Consider the following 14,749-nt stretch of genomic DNA (forward strand, 5'->3'; position numbering starts at 1 on the left):
TATCATCAGACTTAAGGATTGTAGCCCTGTGACCTAGTAAGGTCCCATTTCTGCTCCTGGCTAGTGGGTATGGAGTATCTATGGCAGGAGGTGTGGCGGGGGGTACTTACCCCCACTACTACCTCCCAACCCAGAATCAGAATCAGACTGCAGATAAGCAGAAGAGAGAAAGTAAAGGCTGGACATACAAAGGATGGAACCATCCTTATGCTCACCAAGTGTTCATGGGTGGCAATTATTGGCACTCAGATTTCTACAACCCTCTTCACTCTGGAGCTTGTGTAACAGTTCACTCTGTCGTTCCCCTCCCCTGACACCACAGCTAGGTCTCTGACTTCTGTGACTTCAGGAAGTGTGAGAGAAAAAGAGTGGTATCCTGGAAAGCTCTCACCCAAAAGTCTGTTAAGAGTCTCAAGTTCCTAAGACAAGCAACAACCACCTCCTTGTGGAAAAATATGGCCTACCCAATATAACTGTTAAACAGTCACATTTAAGTCAAGGATGTGTTGCTTCGGTGATTCCATCTGGAGACTTGGCTGGGAAATGCACGGTTTAAAAACATGGCAGCAGTATCTCTTTCTATAAAATTTTTCACTTTGATCAATTACCATTTCATTCGATGGAAAAATGGTATGTGGGTCAAAGGCCTATACCACCCATGCTCAAAGGAAGCTTCTTTTGTTTTGTTTTCTGTGCTTACCTTGAAAAACTCCTGTTTAGGAATTCAAGCAAAATTAAGCTGGTCCAACCAATGAATAATTGGGGATGTTGGGGAGGGGAAACTTTTTGATTAAATCAAATTGAATCAGTGTGAGGGAACAATTGGGAGTCGTACAGATGCCTCTTATCTCCTGGGTCTGTGGGGAACTTTAATTCCATCAACTAGAAGGTGCTGACCTATTTCAAATAGCCTTTACCCAGCTACATCCCATCTGGCAATCTTCTTTTCTTTCTTTCCTGTTGTTTATCATACTCAGAAATTATTTTATACATCTTGATTCACTTACTGTCTCCCATCATGAGAATGGAAGACAGAGTAGGTCAAAGCCTGTCTCGTTCACACCTGTATTACTACAGTGCCTAGCACATCACGGGCCTTCTGTAAATATTTAAACACTGAATTCCTAATTCCTTAACAGTTCAGTGTGGCTGCTTGGAAGACTGGGTCGGAGTAACCTTCCCACTTCCAGAGGAGTGGAAGCTGATAACCAGTTCTTAACTTTCATTGTTCTCTCCTACACAGAGTTGAGCACAGAGCTGTGGGCAAAGTAGCTACCATTTGCTCCACAACACTGAGCCCAACTTGCTCCTTCGTTTAAGCATCTCAATAGATGACAGGTGATAACAGCAGTAACTAGTAGTGAGTATCTGTAACTACATTTGTAACAATATCTATGTGCCCAGCACCTGACATTTTTTTTGTGTGTGGGGGGGTTCCGGTCATGGGGACTGAACTCTGGGCCTGAGCGCTGTCCCTCAGCTCTTCAGCTCAAGGCTAGTGCTCTACCACTTGAGCCACAGCACCACTTCCGGCTTTTTTCTTTTTGCTTATGTGGTGCTGAGGAATCGAACCCAGGGCCTCAGGCTTGCAAGGCAAGTGCTCTACCACTGAGCCACCTTCCCAGCCCAACACCTGACATATTTTATCCCATGTAAATCTTTCTCACAATTCTTCCAACAGTAATGATTCTAAAGACCAAGAAACCAAGTCTCCTCGAATGTTAAGAGGCAGCGTCCACAGTCACTCAGCTGACGAGTGTTGAAATCAGCGGGTCTATGGGATGCCAAAGGCCATACTACTTTCACCTGGACCCTATTGCAGTTCCTCAGACACAGGCTGCCAGCCACCAAACAGCAAACTTTGTGCCCTAAGACATCTCCAGCTCCACAAGACCACACCATTAGACCATTGCAGAAACTCACAGTGTGAAACTTCTTCACAAGATGTGGGTAATCGCAATCCCTTACCCAGGTGCCTTCAATGGATCAGGTGTTTGCCTCCTCCACTTCTTGAACTGAATCCTCTTAAAAACTAGGCGAAGGGATGCTACTGTCTATTGTCGCCCTCACTTTGCAGAGAAGAACCATGACCCTTAGGCAAAGGTGAACCTCTAGCAGAGTCCCATAGCTGCTCAGCAGCAGCGCTGTGTTTCAAAGTCAGTTGTGTTGTAAATAAACTTAGTCACACGCAAGGGCATCTGGATGTCAGTCATTGCTTTGCCTCTGCGCTTCCATTTCGGCAGGCTGGCTGGCTGGCTGGCTGGCTGGCTGAGATGGCTCCCTCTTTTCTCTCCATAGTGAACACTCGGTGCTGTGTTTTAAGTCTCAACCCAGGCATTGCTTCAAGAAAGGCATCTCAGACTGCCCTGTGGAAGGAACCCTCAGGACTCTTAGGGTGACCAGAGACAGACTGTATGTAGAGCAAATACCTTCGAGGTTCACAGTTTGGGTCACGCCAAAGTCCAAAGAAGCTGAAGAGCCCAAGTCTCAATCTTTTTTTTTTTAATTTTTATTTATTTTTTTATTGTGAAAATACTGTACAGAGGGGTTACAATTACATGGGCAAGATAATGAGTACATTTCTTATCAAGCATTGTAGCCTCCTCCTTTGTTTCCCCTTCCCATCCCTTCCCAGCCTCCCCCTGCCCCCACACCCAATCCTCCCCCCCCCACCACCAAAGTTGTAAAGTTCGTTTTCGACATGACAACTTGTACTTCTCATTGTTGCAACGGGTCCACCTGTATCCTTATTTAAACGACTTGTTTTTCCCCTTCCCCTCCACAAATTATACCGACATCAAATACAGTGAAAGCAGGGGTCCAAGTCTCAATCTTTTTAAAGTTTCTCCTGTGGCATTTGCAGTTCAGGAAGGGTCTCTCCAACCGCGCATCAAATAGGCCCACACTAGAAGCCCAAGTGACCATCCAACCGGCTTATAAAGTTCCTGGCTTTGGTAGAAGTCTTGGGTAGGATTCTCATTGACCCGCTTTTGAGTCAGGTGCTCAGTCTTGAGCCATTGTCTGCGGCCAGGATGATCTTATGCTCTGATTGGCCAGGCATGGGTCACATGGCCACAGTGAAGGGATGGAATTGCTCCCACCTTCACCATATGGACTGAGATTGGGGGAGGGGACCTTTCCAAAGGAAATGTTGGATGTTGTTACCAGACGGGAGAATGATGATCAGCAGGCAAAAATAACAGATGTCCACCACACACATCAACCCAGACTGGATTGAATGCCCAATTTCATCTTCATCACCAAGTATTGTATGGTGATTTTGTGCTTTTTTTCTCTTCTACTGAACTATGAACTTTTTTTTAGGGCAGAGGCTGAGTCCTTTGTAACTCCAGTACCCACTAAAGATTCACCTATAGGTGGTCTTTAAGCCATATTTTTGGAATGAACTTGTATTGTGTAATTTGCACACACACAAAAATCTGGAACTATCACATCATCTTTCAAAAGCAGCATCATGGTAAAAGAGGTGGTGGATAAATAAAAAGATAAATGTTTTTCCAAGTGAAGTCAGGGAAACCTCCTTTACGAGGCCCTGAGTTCAAGTCCCAGGGCCAGCACAATAAAATAAAATAAGATGGGGCTAAGGCAGGCTGAGGGGTACAATTCAGTGGTAGAACACATACTTAGTATATACACAGCTTAGGATTTGAGCCCCAGCATCAATAAGTCAGCCAACCAACTAGTCAATAAATAAAAAAGGTGTATATAAAGTAACCACACAGTATATAAAGTAACCACACAGTTGGTTTCTTTATAAAAAGTCATATTAAAGTTTTATTATTAAGCTTCTAGAAAGGCCAGCATTCATGAACCTGGTGTTGTTCTAAAGTTCTAATGATGTGTTCACTCAGCCCAAGAGATAGATACTCTTCATACCTTGCAGTGGCAACAGGCACAAGTCATTTTCAGGGTTAAGTAGCTGAGCCAAGATTTGAACTCCAGTGCTCTGATACCAGATTTCAGACTCTACTTCCTCCTTAGAGATGGTATGTCATCTCCTGTGCAACTTAGCATTATCTACTTTGGGGTGCAGTAGGAACATTGAACCTCTTTGAGGAAAATAGAGTTCTAAATATGTCTTAGGTCTGAAAAAGATTTTTTAAAAAGTGGGGAAGTGGAGGAACAATGATGGTCAGGTCTTGTGGCTTTGACAAGATACCTTGGTTTATATACACTCTGGCCTACCTGCAATAGAAAAGTCTTGTATTCTTCTCTCAGACTTTTCTAGGTTCTGGAACACCCCTATGCTTTGAGAACCAGAGCTAGTCTTTAATCTTAGATGACTGTTTTTGTTTTGAATTGCTGTATTTCTTCCCCTTCCTTCCTTCTAGACACCAATATATTTTTCTGTGAAGCATGAGCAAAGCCTGAAGTGCAAGCCAAGCCCTCAGAAATGTGATAGCTGTTACCAAGGATCTGAGAAGAAGAATACAAAACCTAGAATGAAGATTTAAATGCTGCACTTTAGTATCTGGGAGAGAAATAAGGCATTTGCCACACAAGCTTTGTTCTGGGTTACTTGGATCTTGAGCAACCCTGAAAAAAAAAAATCTCACCCCTGGATTCTGTTCATCTGCCTCAACTGAGCACAGTGTTTTAAAGAATTTCTACCTGGACATTTGTTTAATTACAGTATAACATGCACCTCGCATAGACGTATGTCCTTTGACCTAGTTTGTTAAAAAAGAGCAGATACTAAAAACAAAGTGTATCTTAAACCCCATGAACTACCATGAAAAATAATTTAAATACTGTATGACCTGGTTTGCACAAAGCCAAGTTGTAATCAATACCTTTGTGTCCTTGTCACCTCTGTTCTGTGCAGCTTTGGGAAGCCAGTCATTGATGGTGAGAATTTTGAATGGCCACTACGAGAAAGGAGACTAGAAAATCTGAATATGAGCTGGTAACATATGGTGCCCCAGGGGTGCAGAGGGTCTAGAAGAGAGGAAGGGGGGGTTGGTGAATGCCAGGGGCTAATTACCAGATTACAAGAACTTTGGGAGAGAGACCTACTCATGCTAGCCTGATCCGTTTTGCACTTAAGAAACAAACCTCCAGCGGGTGAGGAGTGGGGCAGGAAGAGGTTCCAGTCCGCACCTGCGAAGCCCTGGGGCCCTTGGCTGGAGTTTGCTTCATGCTGGAAAGCCTGCTTTTCAGCTCATTTTGTAACTCTTGGCCTGCTGAGTTCTTCACACCGTCTATCCACTGTCCACCAAGGGACCTGGCCATCGCTCCCTTTTCTTGAGCTATGTACTTTCAACCAGTTTTGAGCAGCCCCATTTCAGATTGGCCTTTTTATGTTTGATATAAAGAATAGTTGTTGGCCAATTTCATCTTTTCATCGCTGTTCTCTAGGCCTGAATCCAAGCAGTTTGTCAGATGCTCATTAACTCCCCCTTTGGCTCTTTCTAGTGTGTCTCCTAAGCTCATTGTGCCAAGAACTAACGCTTTCTTTTACACGATTCTCTTTCTCTGCTCCATCAGGGAGACAAATTACTTTCCAAAAGGGATCGCCAGGGATGGTTTAATGAGAATTTCTTTGGGGCTAGGCATGGAACGCAATGTAGTTAACATTCGGTGGACTTAATTGGACTTTTCTTTTCTGCCTCTTTTTAAAAAAAATCTGAAGCTATCCTGTTAATCTCTCATTTGTAATCAATTGTGTTGACTAAACAAAAGTCTAGGTCGTCTTTTCTTCCTGTCCCAGACAATCCTTTGTTGCCTCTAAATGCCTCATTCTTGAGTGATCCTGGTCGCGTAGATGGGCCCGATTGTTGACAGTTCATTATTGCGCTTTTGTCCATTTAATCTTTCTTGCTGTGTTTTGCATGTGCATGCCTTAATGAGCTCCGTTGGCAATTAACATGTTTCTGGGAGCAAACTGGTTGCTCAGACGTTTGAGAGGGAAGTGCAGGGAAAAGGGCAACGCAGCTGCCTTGAGGTTGTTTATTTCCCAGCATTTTTCTCAAGACTGGAGTCCTCCCTTTGGCAGCCCCCCCACACACCCTCCTGCTCCTTGCCCCTTTTCCTCCCCCACCCCCCACCCCAGGTCCAGTCCATCACCTGGCACACCTGGACACTTTGCTCCTTTAATTCTTGGACTTGGTTCAGGCAGCCTCTTTACCTTCTTGGGAGCCATACAGCAAAATGGGGGCTCCCGTAGACCCATTTACAGCAACCAAAGCAAGAGTGAACATTGTACCCCCCAAAATGTGTCTGGATGCTGGCAACTTCTCTGTGTCGCTCTTTGCAGGGAGAAACCTCTAACCCGCCTGAGGCAATAGGACTGTACAATCTGTTATGTACAAGGCTGTGGCTTTGGAAGAAGGCTTTTTTTTTTTTTTTTTTTTTGAGTCTTGCTGGCAAGATTGCCGAAGTGTGAGCAGTCGTGGACAGAACAAACATCTTGTAGGGGAAAAGATAATTGGAGTCTTTTTTGTGTCTGTGACAGGATTCCCCTCCCCCGCAATTTCATTTTTAAAATATTTTTTCAGGGTGGCCTCTTCCATTTAATCAAGGTTAAAATATTAATATGCAGCTGATGACTACCTTGTTTAAGTCATTTATTAATATTGTAAGTTACAAGTCACACAAACAGTGTAATATTAAGGAAGGGAAAAAAATCAGAAAACAGAGCCTTTCACCCATCAATTCCTATGCATGGTGAATAACTAAAAAGGATCTCAGCTAAGATGGCTATGCAAGGAGCTGAGCTTAGCATTGGCTTCAGAACACGTGCTGGCTGGCTGTGGAAGGTGTTTAGAAATTCAGGCAGAATTCCCCCCTCCTCCTTTCACTACTTTTGAACTGAAGGAATCCATTCCTGAACCCCACAAGGAAAGGAAACAAACATTTTAAACCTCCCACCCTCCCCGCACACACAACTGACTTCAAATCCATAGAAAGCTAAGCTGAGTTTTATAGATGCCAAAGAACTGTTTATCTACAATTACCATCAGATGTGAAATAACACCTTCTCAGGTGAGAGCGATTGACAGAGGCTGGTGTGAAGGTTAAGTAACAATCAAGTTAAGAGGAAACAATCTCAAGGAGGTTAGAGTGTACAAGAAACTGCACAGGTATCCATACTCCTGGGCCAGAGTTGAGCAATCCAAGAGAGAAATTTCCTGCCTAGTTTGCAACACCACAATCCCCACTCCTCTTCAGAACTGTCAAACTGGAAACAAGTTTCTTCCGTTTAAGGAGACAAGAAACCCTTCTAGTCTCCTGGGCACATTTCTTCCAGAAGACTTTCTCAGAGAAAGTTTGACTTGATAGCTAAGAAAAAGTTATCTCCCTTGGATGGCATATTCCTTTTTACTTAGTTTCTTCTTTAAGAAAAGAGCATGATTATCATTTCTACCTGGAAGTCAACTTGCCTCTGCCCATGTCTTTAAAGGATGTCTTTGCACAAAATATCCCTGTAACTGGTCTTTGCAGGAAAGTCTAGAACTATCTGAAAAGGCCCTTCTCTAGATAAGACCTTCTCTAGAAAAGACCTTCTGTAGAAAGGAAGGGACTTAGTTGAGAGAATCATCATAGAGCACACAAGCCTCCTACCTGAGGGATTTATGGGAATTTCAGGGTAGACAAGACCCCCCCCCCCACTAAGAGAACAGGCAGGACTCCTCAAAGATTAGGCAATCTCACCCTGGGTATAGGTGACTGGACAAACCTGGAGAAACCCAGGCACCCCATATCCTTAGCGGCCAAGTAAGTTCTCCTTGCCGGTCCTGGGGTTTCCTAGGGCTTAGAACATGCATAGAGATTTTGGAGTTAAATTTTTATATTCTTACGATTTCAATCTCCCCTCAGAGAACTGCAGCCAGAACGACATAGCATTTAAATTTCCCCTAGCTTCCTCGGCCCCCCCCCTCCCCTCCCCTGGCTGTGTCTTCCCAGACTGGGGGGGGGGGGAAGGGGGGGAGGAGAGAAATACAAAAAAAAAAAAAAAAAACGAGGACGCTCTCCTTTCAGGAAATGGAATTCTAATGTACGCGTTCCTATTTCTGAATCGGAGGTGCTAAAAATACCCCCGCGACAGCCTGAGGAAGCTGTCACTGTCCTCTGTGCAAACAAAATCGACAATCCTCCTCTTGCCCGTGCAATGGGTCTTCGAACTGGGAGGAGGCTGGGGACAGAACCGGAGGCTGTGGCCAGGACGCGTCTTCCACCCCGTCTCCCCCCCCCCAACCCCCCACCCCCAGCCCATCCTCCTTCTGAGCCCCAATCTCGAGATTCCTCCAATCCCGATTAGAACTGGAAGCCGTGGGGAGTGGGGGGGGGGGGCTCCTGGAAGCCAGGAGTTCGAATTTCTGTTCCTCCCAGACCAGTGATCCTGGGTAGGTCATTTCGATGGCTTCTCGGCTCTTCTTCTTCCTCGCCAACGAGGAATTCAGTGTGGGAAGCGTGCGGGTTGTCCAGGTTGAGCAGAGCGAGCCTGTCCTCCGGGGACGGCTCTCAGCCCTGAGCGCCTACTGCATACCCCAGCGCTGCGCTGGCCCGCGCTCAAGTTACTTTCCGAGGGACTTGCGGGGGGCGGGGGGAGAGGTTGCCCTTTGCATTAACCGTCTTTCCTCCACATCGCTGCCACTCGCACTGGAAACCCGCGTGGGGTCAATGCCCTGCTCCTCGCCCCCTCCCCACCTCATCCTGGAAGCTGCGTCCAAGCGCACGAAGCGCATTTGCTCCCCGCGCTGGGGAACATGATTTCAAAAGACGTGGGCTGCATGGCGGCGCGGATATTAAAAGTGTGTGTGTGTGTGTGTGTGTGTGTGTGTGTGTGTGTGTGTGTGTGTGTGTGTGTGTGTGTGTGTGTGTGTGTGTGTGTGTGTGTGTGTGTGGAGGGGGGGGAAGAGGCCCGGCGCGACGCGCCAGTAATCCGAGCTCTTGATTATCAAGATTCGGATCAAACGGGGCGGCGGCGGCCGGCCCCCTCCTGGGGATGATTAGATGATTAATGTAATGCTGTTTGAAGGGTCTCTGTTTTCTCTCTTAATTTGGGTCATTACTTAGAAAGCAAGCGTGAGATCATTTCATCAGCGTGCTCGGCGGCGGAGATAGCTATTCAGGAAATGGGCTAACTGCGCGGTAATCAGAACCCGGGAGGCGGCGGCGGCGGCGGCCGCGCGAGCTCCGGGAGTCCGGGCGCGCCCTCCCGCGGCAGGGCGCACCGCACCCGGACGCCAGCCCCGGAGCGGGAGCGCCCGCGGGGGAGTCGGGGAGCTCCCAGCCAGGCAGGGGACCCGTGACTTAGCCTCCAGATCTCGCCGCCAGGGGAGGTTGGGAATCCTGGGCTGTCCTCCTTTACGTCGCTCGGAGAAAGGAGGTGCCCAGAAGCTGGCTGGCAAAGCAAGGCTTGGGCCTTTCCCTTTGCACTGCGCGCCGCTAAGGCAAAAGCTCTTCTTTAAGATCCAGACACTTCTAACAGGACAGAAAGAGAAAGAAAGAAAGAAAGAAAGAAAGAAAGAAAGAAAGAAAGAAAGAAAGAAAGAAAGAAAGAAAGAAAGAAAGAAAGAAAGAAAGAAAGAAAGAAAGAAAGAAAGAAAGAAAGAAAGAAAGGAAGGAAGGAAGGAAGGAAGGGAGAAAGAGAAAGAGGAGAAAGGAAGGAAGAAAAGGAAGGAAGGAAGGAAGGGAGGAAGGAAGGAAGGAAGGGAGGAAGGAAGGGAGGAAGGAAGGAAGAAAGGGAGGGAGGGAGGGAGGGAAGGAGGGAAACATTTTCTTCACTCAAATAAACACCCAGAATTCCGAGCGTCTTTACAATCATTAGATTAAAAAGAAAAATTGATACCCCTAGGGGGCCCGTCGAGGCCCTTTGCCCTGCCCCTGGGTTCCTTAAGCCTCCAGCGCTTCTGGAGCAGCAGGATGTGTCCTGGCCCCAGAGCCCTGGAGGAAGTCACATTTGGAAGGGGAAATGCTATCAACGCCTATTTCCATCTCGTTCTTTGGAGTTATTGAGCTGACCTAGAGGCGAGGGGAGGGGTGGGGGGAAAGAAAACGCGCACTAATGATTCTTTTTATTGAGTCACATGTGTGTATGTATTCCCGTGTTCGCTTGTACAGGAGGAATTACATGGCTGTCTAAAGATGGCTGGGGAGGGAGCCCCGCCACGTTCTTCTGGGGGCGCTCACGATGACAAGCTGGGGTTAAACACCGGCTGCCGGAGGAGAAGCCGAGGCCTGGGATTAAATATGTTTCGGTGCACTGGATTTTAAATAAGTTTCCTGAATATACAAAGGTGGGAGCCATGAATTTGTTGCCAGTCATCCAGGAAACGTTTAACTTTCCAAAAAATATGCTGGTTTCGATAAATAGATTTTTTAAAGCCTCTCTGCTATAGTTCTTTTTTTTCCTTTTAACTTTAGAAATAAGTTTATACGTGTGATCTGTGTTAGGTTGGTACAGGGCAGGAAGGGAGGGCCAGGCGGAAGCTCTCAGCTCTGCACCGTCCGAGTCAGTTCCTTTGCAGAAGGGGTGGCGGGTCCCACGCTGTCATGGAGTTTGCGCACGTGTTTCTTTAAGTCAAAGTTTCTGCAAAACCCTTTGCCGCAAGTGGCACACGTGAAAGGCTTCTTGTCATTGTGCGTGTGCATGTGGAAGGTAAGATTGTAGACCTGGTGGAAGGCCTTGTTGCAGATAGTACATTTGTACTGCTTCTCGCCGCTGTGGGTCAGCTTGTGGTTCTTGTAGTTCCCTACAGGAGACCAAAACGCATATAAAACAACAACAACACAACAAAGTAGGGGTGTGGAGTTAGGGTGTGCAGCCTGAGATCCCGGGCAGGGGGGGAGGGGGGAGGGCTCAGGTGCCCGTGTTAAGAAGGCAGGCGACGCTTGGCTAGGCGGCCACGACCTCTCTGAGTGAAGAAGTTGTCAAACTTTGTATTCGTCAAGCCCCCAGCACTAGGAAAAGGATGGAGGGCCGGGTCTTTTCAGAGCCAGAGCCGGCCCCAGCCGCCCTGCCCCGGTACACAGGCCCAAGAAGCTCCCTCCTGCCGCGTTCCCCAGGCTGGGAAACTTCGGTGCAACCCACAGAAGGCATTTCATGCTTCTGCTTAGCTGATGCCTCGCTGGAGGAAATCTGTAGGAACCTGGGTTTCATCCCTCTTTTTTGTTTTTCTTTCTCTCTCCCCGTTTTTAAAGTTACTCTTAATTACCACCTAGGGATTGAAAAGGGCTTTGGAAATTTCAGGCCCAGGGGACCCTGGGAACAAGACTGATTTTTCCCTGAGTTTTACATTGCTCCCAGGAAGTACATTTTATCTAGTTGTTTTTTTTTAAAATTCATTCGAAAGGGGAGTACCAACTGCCAAGGGAAATCTTTATCTGGAAGGCGGTGCTGTCTCTTTCCCCGACTTCCTTTCCTTCTTTCCTTCTCCCATCCCAAATTCAGTGGTATCTGTACATTCAGCCTGATTCCACCAAGGTCTCCTCACCCAGCCCCTGGACGCTTCCCTCCACACCCGCCCCAACCCGATTCCAAAGAACTCCTGCTTCTAGCCTGCAGCTTTTGTGCGGCCTCTCTCCACTCGGTCTGTCCCCCACGCCACGACTCACTGAGAGGGCCTCGCCTAGTACAGTTACCTTTTTGGTGAAAGCCTTTGCCACAAAATTCGCAGACGAAGGGCTTGTAGCCCGCGTGGATACGGATGTGCGTGTTGAGCGTGGAGCTGCGGTTGAACGCTTTGCCGCACTGGTTGCATTTATGAGGCTTTTCCTGCGAAGAGGGGCGGGTGCGCACAGTAAGGCTGAGACCTTCACCTCGAAGGGACACGGCAACCCTCGGAAGGGTAAGGGCCATCCTACCCATCCCCAATGCCATCGCTCACACGCGGGGCTGCAGTATGGGAGCTGGCGGCGCCTGGGCCGGGCCTGATCGGGTAGTGGTGGTGGGGTGAGGGGGGGGACACATACCTGGGTGTGAATAATTTTGTGTCTGCAGAGCGTGCTGGCCTGGCGAAAGCCTTTGCCACAGACTTTGCACACGAACGGTCTGGCTCCGGTGTGGACCGGCATATGGCGGGTGAGGTTATAATGAGCATTAAACACCTATGGAAGGATCAGAGGGAGAAGGGGGGGGGTTGTGTTGCAGACCTAGAAGCAATCCAGGAAGCCACAGTGTCTCCCTCTCCAACCCCTACCCCCTTAGAAACGACAGTGCCTTTGTAAAGTCCTTCCCAACTTACTGCTCACAAGAGACTGTGGGGCTACTTGGCAACAGCACCCCCATTTTACAGAACAGGAAACTTAACTAGCTATCCAGTTGGAGTGCTCAGCTATCCTGGAGCTTCTCTGCCTGAGAAAGCGGCGGCAGGGGGTAGGGGGTGGGTGGGCAGGGGTGTGTGTATGTGTGTGTGTGTGTGTGATTCAAGTCTGCCCCGGGGGAAGCATCTGGGAAGGGGGGTGTCCCTCCCAGCCCTGGGGACCCTGGGCCTCACCTTGCCGCACACCTCGCAGGTGAAGTTTTTGGGCTTGCCGTCCGCAGATCCCCCCGGGAGCTTGCTGTGACCCTTGATGCCCCCGCGCTCTGCGGTCAAGGCCGAGTTCTCCTTCAGCACCTGCTCCAGGGGCGCGGGCAAGCAGCGCTCCTTGTGGGGATAGGGAGCCGGGTGGGGAAACTTGTCCGCAGCCAGGCCAGCCAGCTTGGCGTTCTCCAGCAGAAAGAGCTTGGGGTGCGCAGCCAGAGCTGCGGGGGCCTGGGCGTTGAGGAGGCCGGACGGGAAAAGGTGGCCACCAAGGAGCTCTGAAGGAGGATAAGCGGTGGAGTCCAGGTAGTTGAAGTAGTAGAGCGAGCCGCTGGCCGGCAGCCCCACGGCCTGGTTGATGACCTGCGGCTTGATGACCCGGCCGGCGGGCAGCGCGGACGGCGCAAGGCCCAGCTCGGCCTTGCAGCACACGCCACAGTTGGTTTTGCACAAGCCGCTGGCTCCGCACACGGGGGCCCCCCCTCCGCCGCCGCCGCCGCCTCCTCCTCCTCCTCCACCACCGCCACCACCACCACCCGCTCGGAGGCTGCTTTTCCAGAGCTCCGAGTAACTCAGCAGTGTCTTGGACGGCACCTCGTAGCCTAGGGGCTGGAGGGGGATCATACAGGGCAGCGGCGAGCAGAGGTTGAGCAGTTTCTTACTCTGGGTGCCATCCGCCTCGAGCGCCCCAGGCCGGGGCTCAAAGGGCGCGCGGGGCTCCGACGTCTTGGCCATGATGCGCTCGATGGAGAAGGCCAGCGTCTTGGAAGTGGCCGGTGATGCTCCGGCGCGAGGGCAGGGCTGGGCCACCATGGTCTCCAAAGAAGCTGAGCTGGCCATGGTGTGCGGAGTCCAGCCGAGCCAAGCTGGGCCAGGGCGCTCTCTCTCTCTCTCTCTCTCTCTCTCTCTCTCTCTCTCTCTCTCTCTCTCTCTCTCTCTCTCTCTCTCTCTCTCTCTCTCTCTCCTCTTAAGTCTGCATTCCGGAAAAGGCAGGGAGGGGGGAGAGAAAAAAAAAACACACCACAATTTAATAAGCACCTAGTCGGGCCCTGGGTCACCCATTTGCATTCAAATGAACAGAGGCAGAACAAAGTGCACCCAAGGGTACCAAATGACTGCCCATTAACCCGGCTCGCACAGGAACCCACCAGCCCCTGCCCTGGGACTAGGAAAGGGGGAAGAGGGAGGAGGTTTTACAAAGGAAAAGGAGAGACACACGGAGAGAGGAGGGAGCCCGCGCGAGAGACCGAGGGAGAGAGAGGAGAAAATAAAGAAAAGAGCCTCAAATTACCCACTCCACCCCCCCTCCCCAGACCTGGGCCTCGGCCACGCGCGCGGAGAGCAGGGCAGTGGAGGGACAAAGTTAAAGGAGGCCGGGGAGAGCCACTGCGCGGTTACCTCTCTCCCCCAGCGCCCAGGAGATGCGTTCCGAGCCATGCAGCGCGTCTCTTCTGTCACATTTTGATGGCAAACATCTTCCCCTCCGCGTGAGATCACTGTCTTTTACATTCAGCTGACATCACATGAAGTCACTTGAAGTGGAATGACATGGGCGGCGGCGCGGCTTCCCGTCGCGGACCCCGTGTTCCCCCGCGCGCCCGCCGGCCGCCGCCGCCGCCGCCGCCACCGCCCCTCAAACTTTAAAAGGAGGCAACTGGCGCCCGCGCTCCCCTCGGGAAAGTGCGAGCGGTTTGCGAATCGGGAAGGAGGGAAGAGACGCGAGGGGGAGGGGGAGGAATCGTGATGGTTTTGCCGGTGGAAAGGGGGGGGGGAGCCCCAACTCAAACCTAGGCAGAGTTCCGTGCGTGATTCACAACTTTGGGGGGCCTACAGGTTTGGGAAAGGCGCGCGCTGGCGGGGGGGGGTCCCCGGATGCACTGCCCACAAAAGGCCCCTGGGTGTCCGTCTAGGCAGCGAAAGTATCCCTTAGCCCTCTGCAGCCGAGCTGGGCATCGTGCTAATAAACTGCCATTTACCCACGGAGCCGGCGCCAGCCCCGAACACGCGCAAATGATAATTACCTCATTAGGATGTGGCGCATGGATGCGGGCGTCGCGTTTGCTAGGAGGTGTGTGGGGGGGGGGACTTGTTAATGGGGAAATATTAATTTATGCAAAAGCGTCGAGAGCTCGCCTGGGCTGGCGTCGGAGGTCGGGGAGAGAGAGAGACAGAGAGAGGGAGAGAGGGACAGACAGAGCGAGACAGAGAGAGAGAGAGAGAGAGAGAGAGAGAGAGAGAGAGAGAGAGAGAGAGAGAGAGAG

At 50.0% G+C, this 14,749-nt stretch overlaps 1 protein-coding gene across 1 annotated transcript; it reads right to left on the reverse strand.

The window, feature by feature from the left end:
- Positions 1 to 10,376: 10,376 nt before the first annotated feature.
- On the reverse strand, positions 10,377 to 14,254 carry Fezf2 (FEZ family zinc finger 2). The gene is made up of 5 exons (XM_070018398.1): positions 13,887 to 14,254; positions 12,462 to 13,461; positions 11,938 to 12,072; positions 11,608 to 11,740; positions 10,377 to 10,718 (listed from the first exon to the last, which is right to left on the reverse strand). Exons 2-5 carry the CDS (start codon positions 13,326 to 13,328, stop codon positions 10,459 to 10,461), a joined length of 1,395 nt encoding a protein of 464 aa, XP_069874499.1. The 5' UTR covers positions 13,329 to 13,461; positions 13,887 to 14,254; the 3' UTR covers positions 10,377 to 10,458.
- Between the last annotated feature and the right edge of the window lie 495 nt (positions 14,255 to 14,749).

Source organism: Dipodomys merriami, unplaced genomic scaffold (assembly GCF_024711535.1).
Source record: "Dipodomys merriami isolate MVZ:Mamm:240054 unplaced genomic scaffold, mDipMer1.0.p SCAF_13, whole genome shotgun sequence".
Lineage (NCBI taxonomy): Eukaryota > Metazoa > Chordata > Mammalia > Rodentia > Heteromyidae > Dipodomys > Dipodomys merriami.

Excerpts from the sequence above, each read along its gene's own strand:
- Fezf2 (XM_070018398.1), bottom strand. The coding sequence starts at position 13,328 with ATGGCCAGCTCAGCTTCTTTGGAGACCATGGTGGCCCAGCCCTGCCCT. Across the intron at positions 12,073-12,461 it reads CCTGCGAGGTGTGCGGCAAG|GTGTTTAATGCTCATTATAA; the intron begins GTGAGGCCCAGG and ends ATCCTTCCATAG. Across the intron at positions 11,741-11,937 it reads ACAAAATTATTCACACCCAG|GAAAAGCCTCATAAATGCAA; the intron begins GTATGTGTCCCC and ends CCCTCTTCGCAG.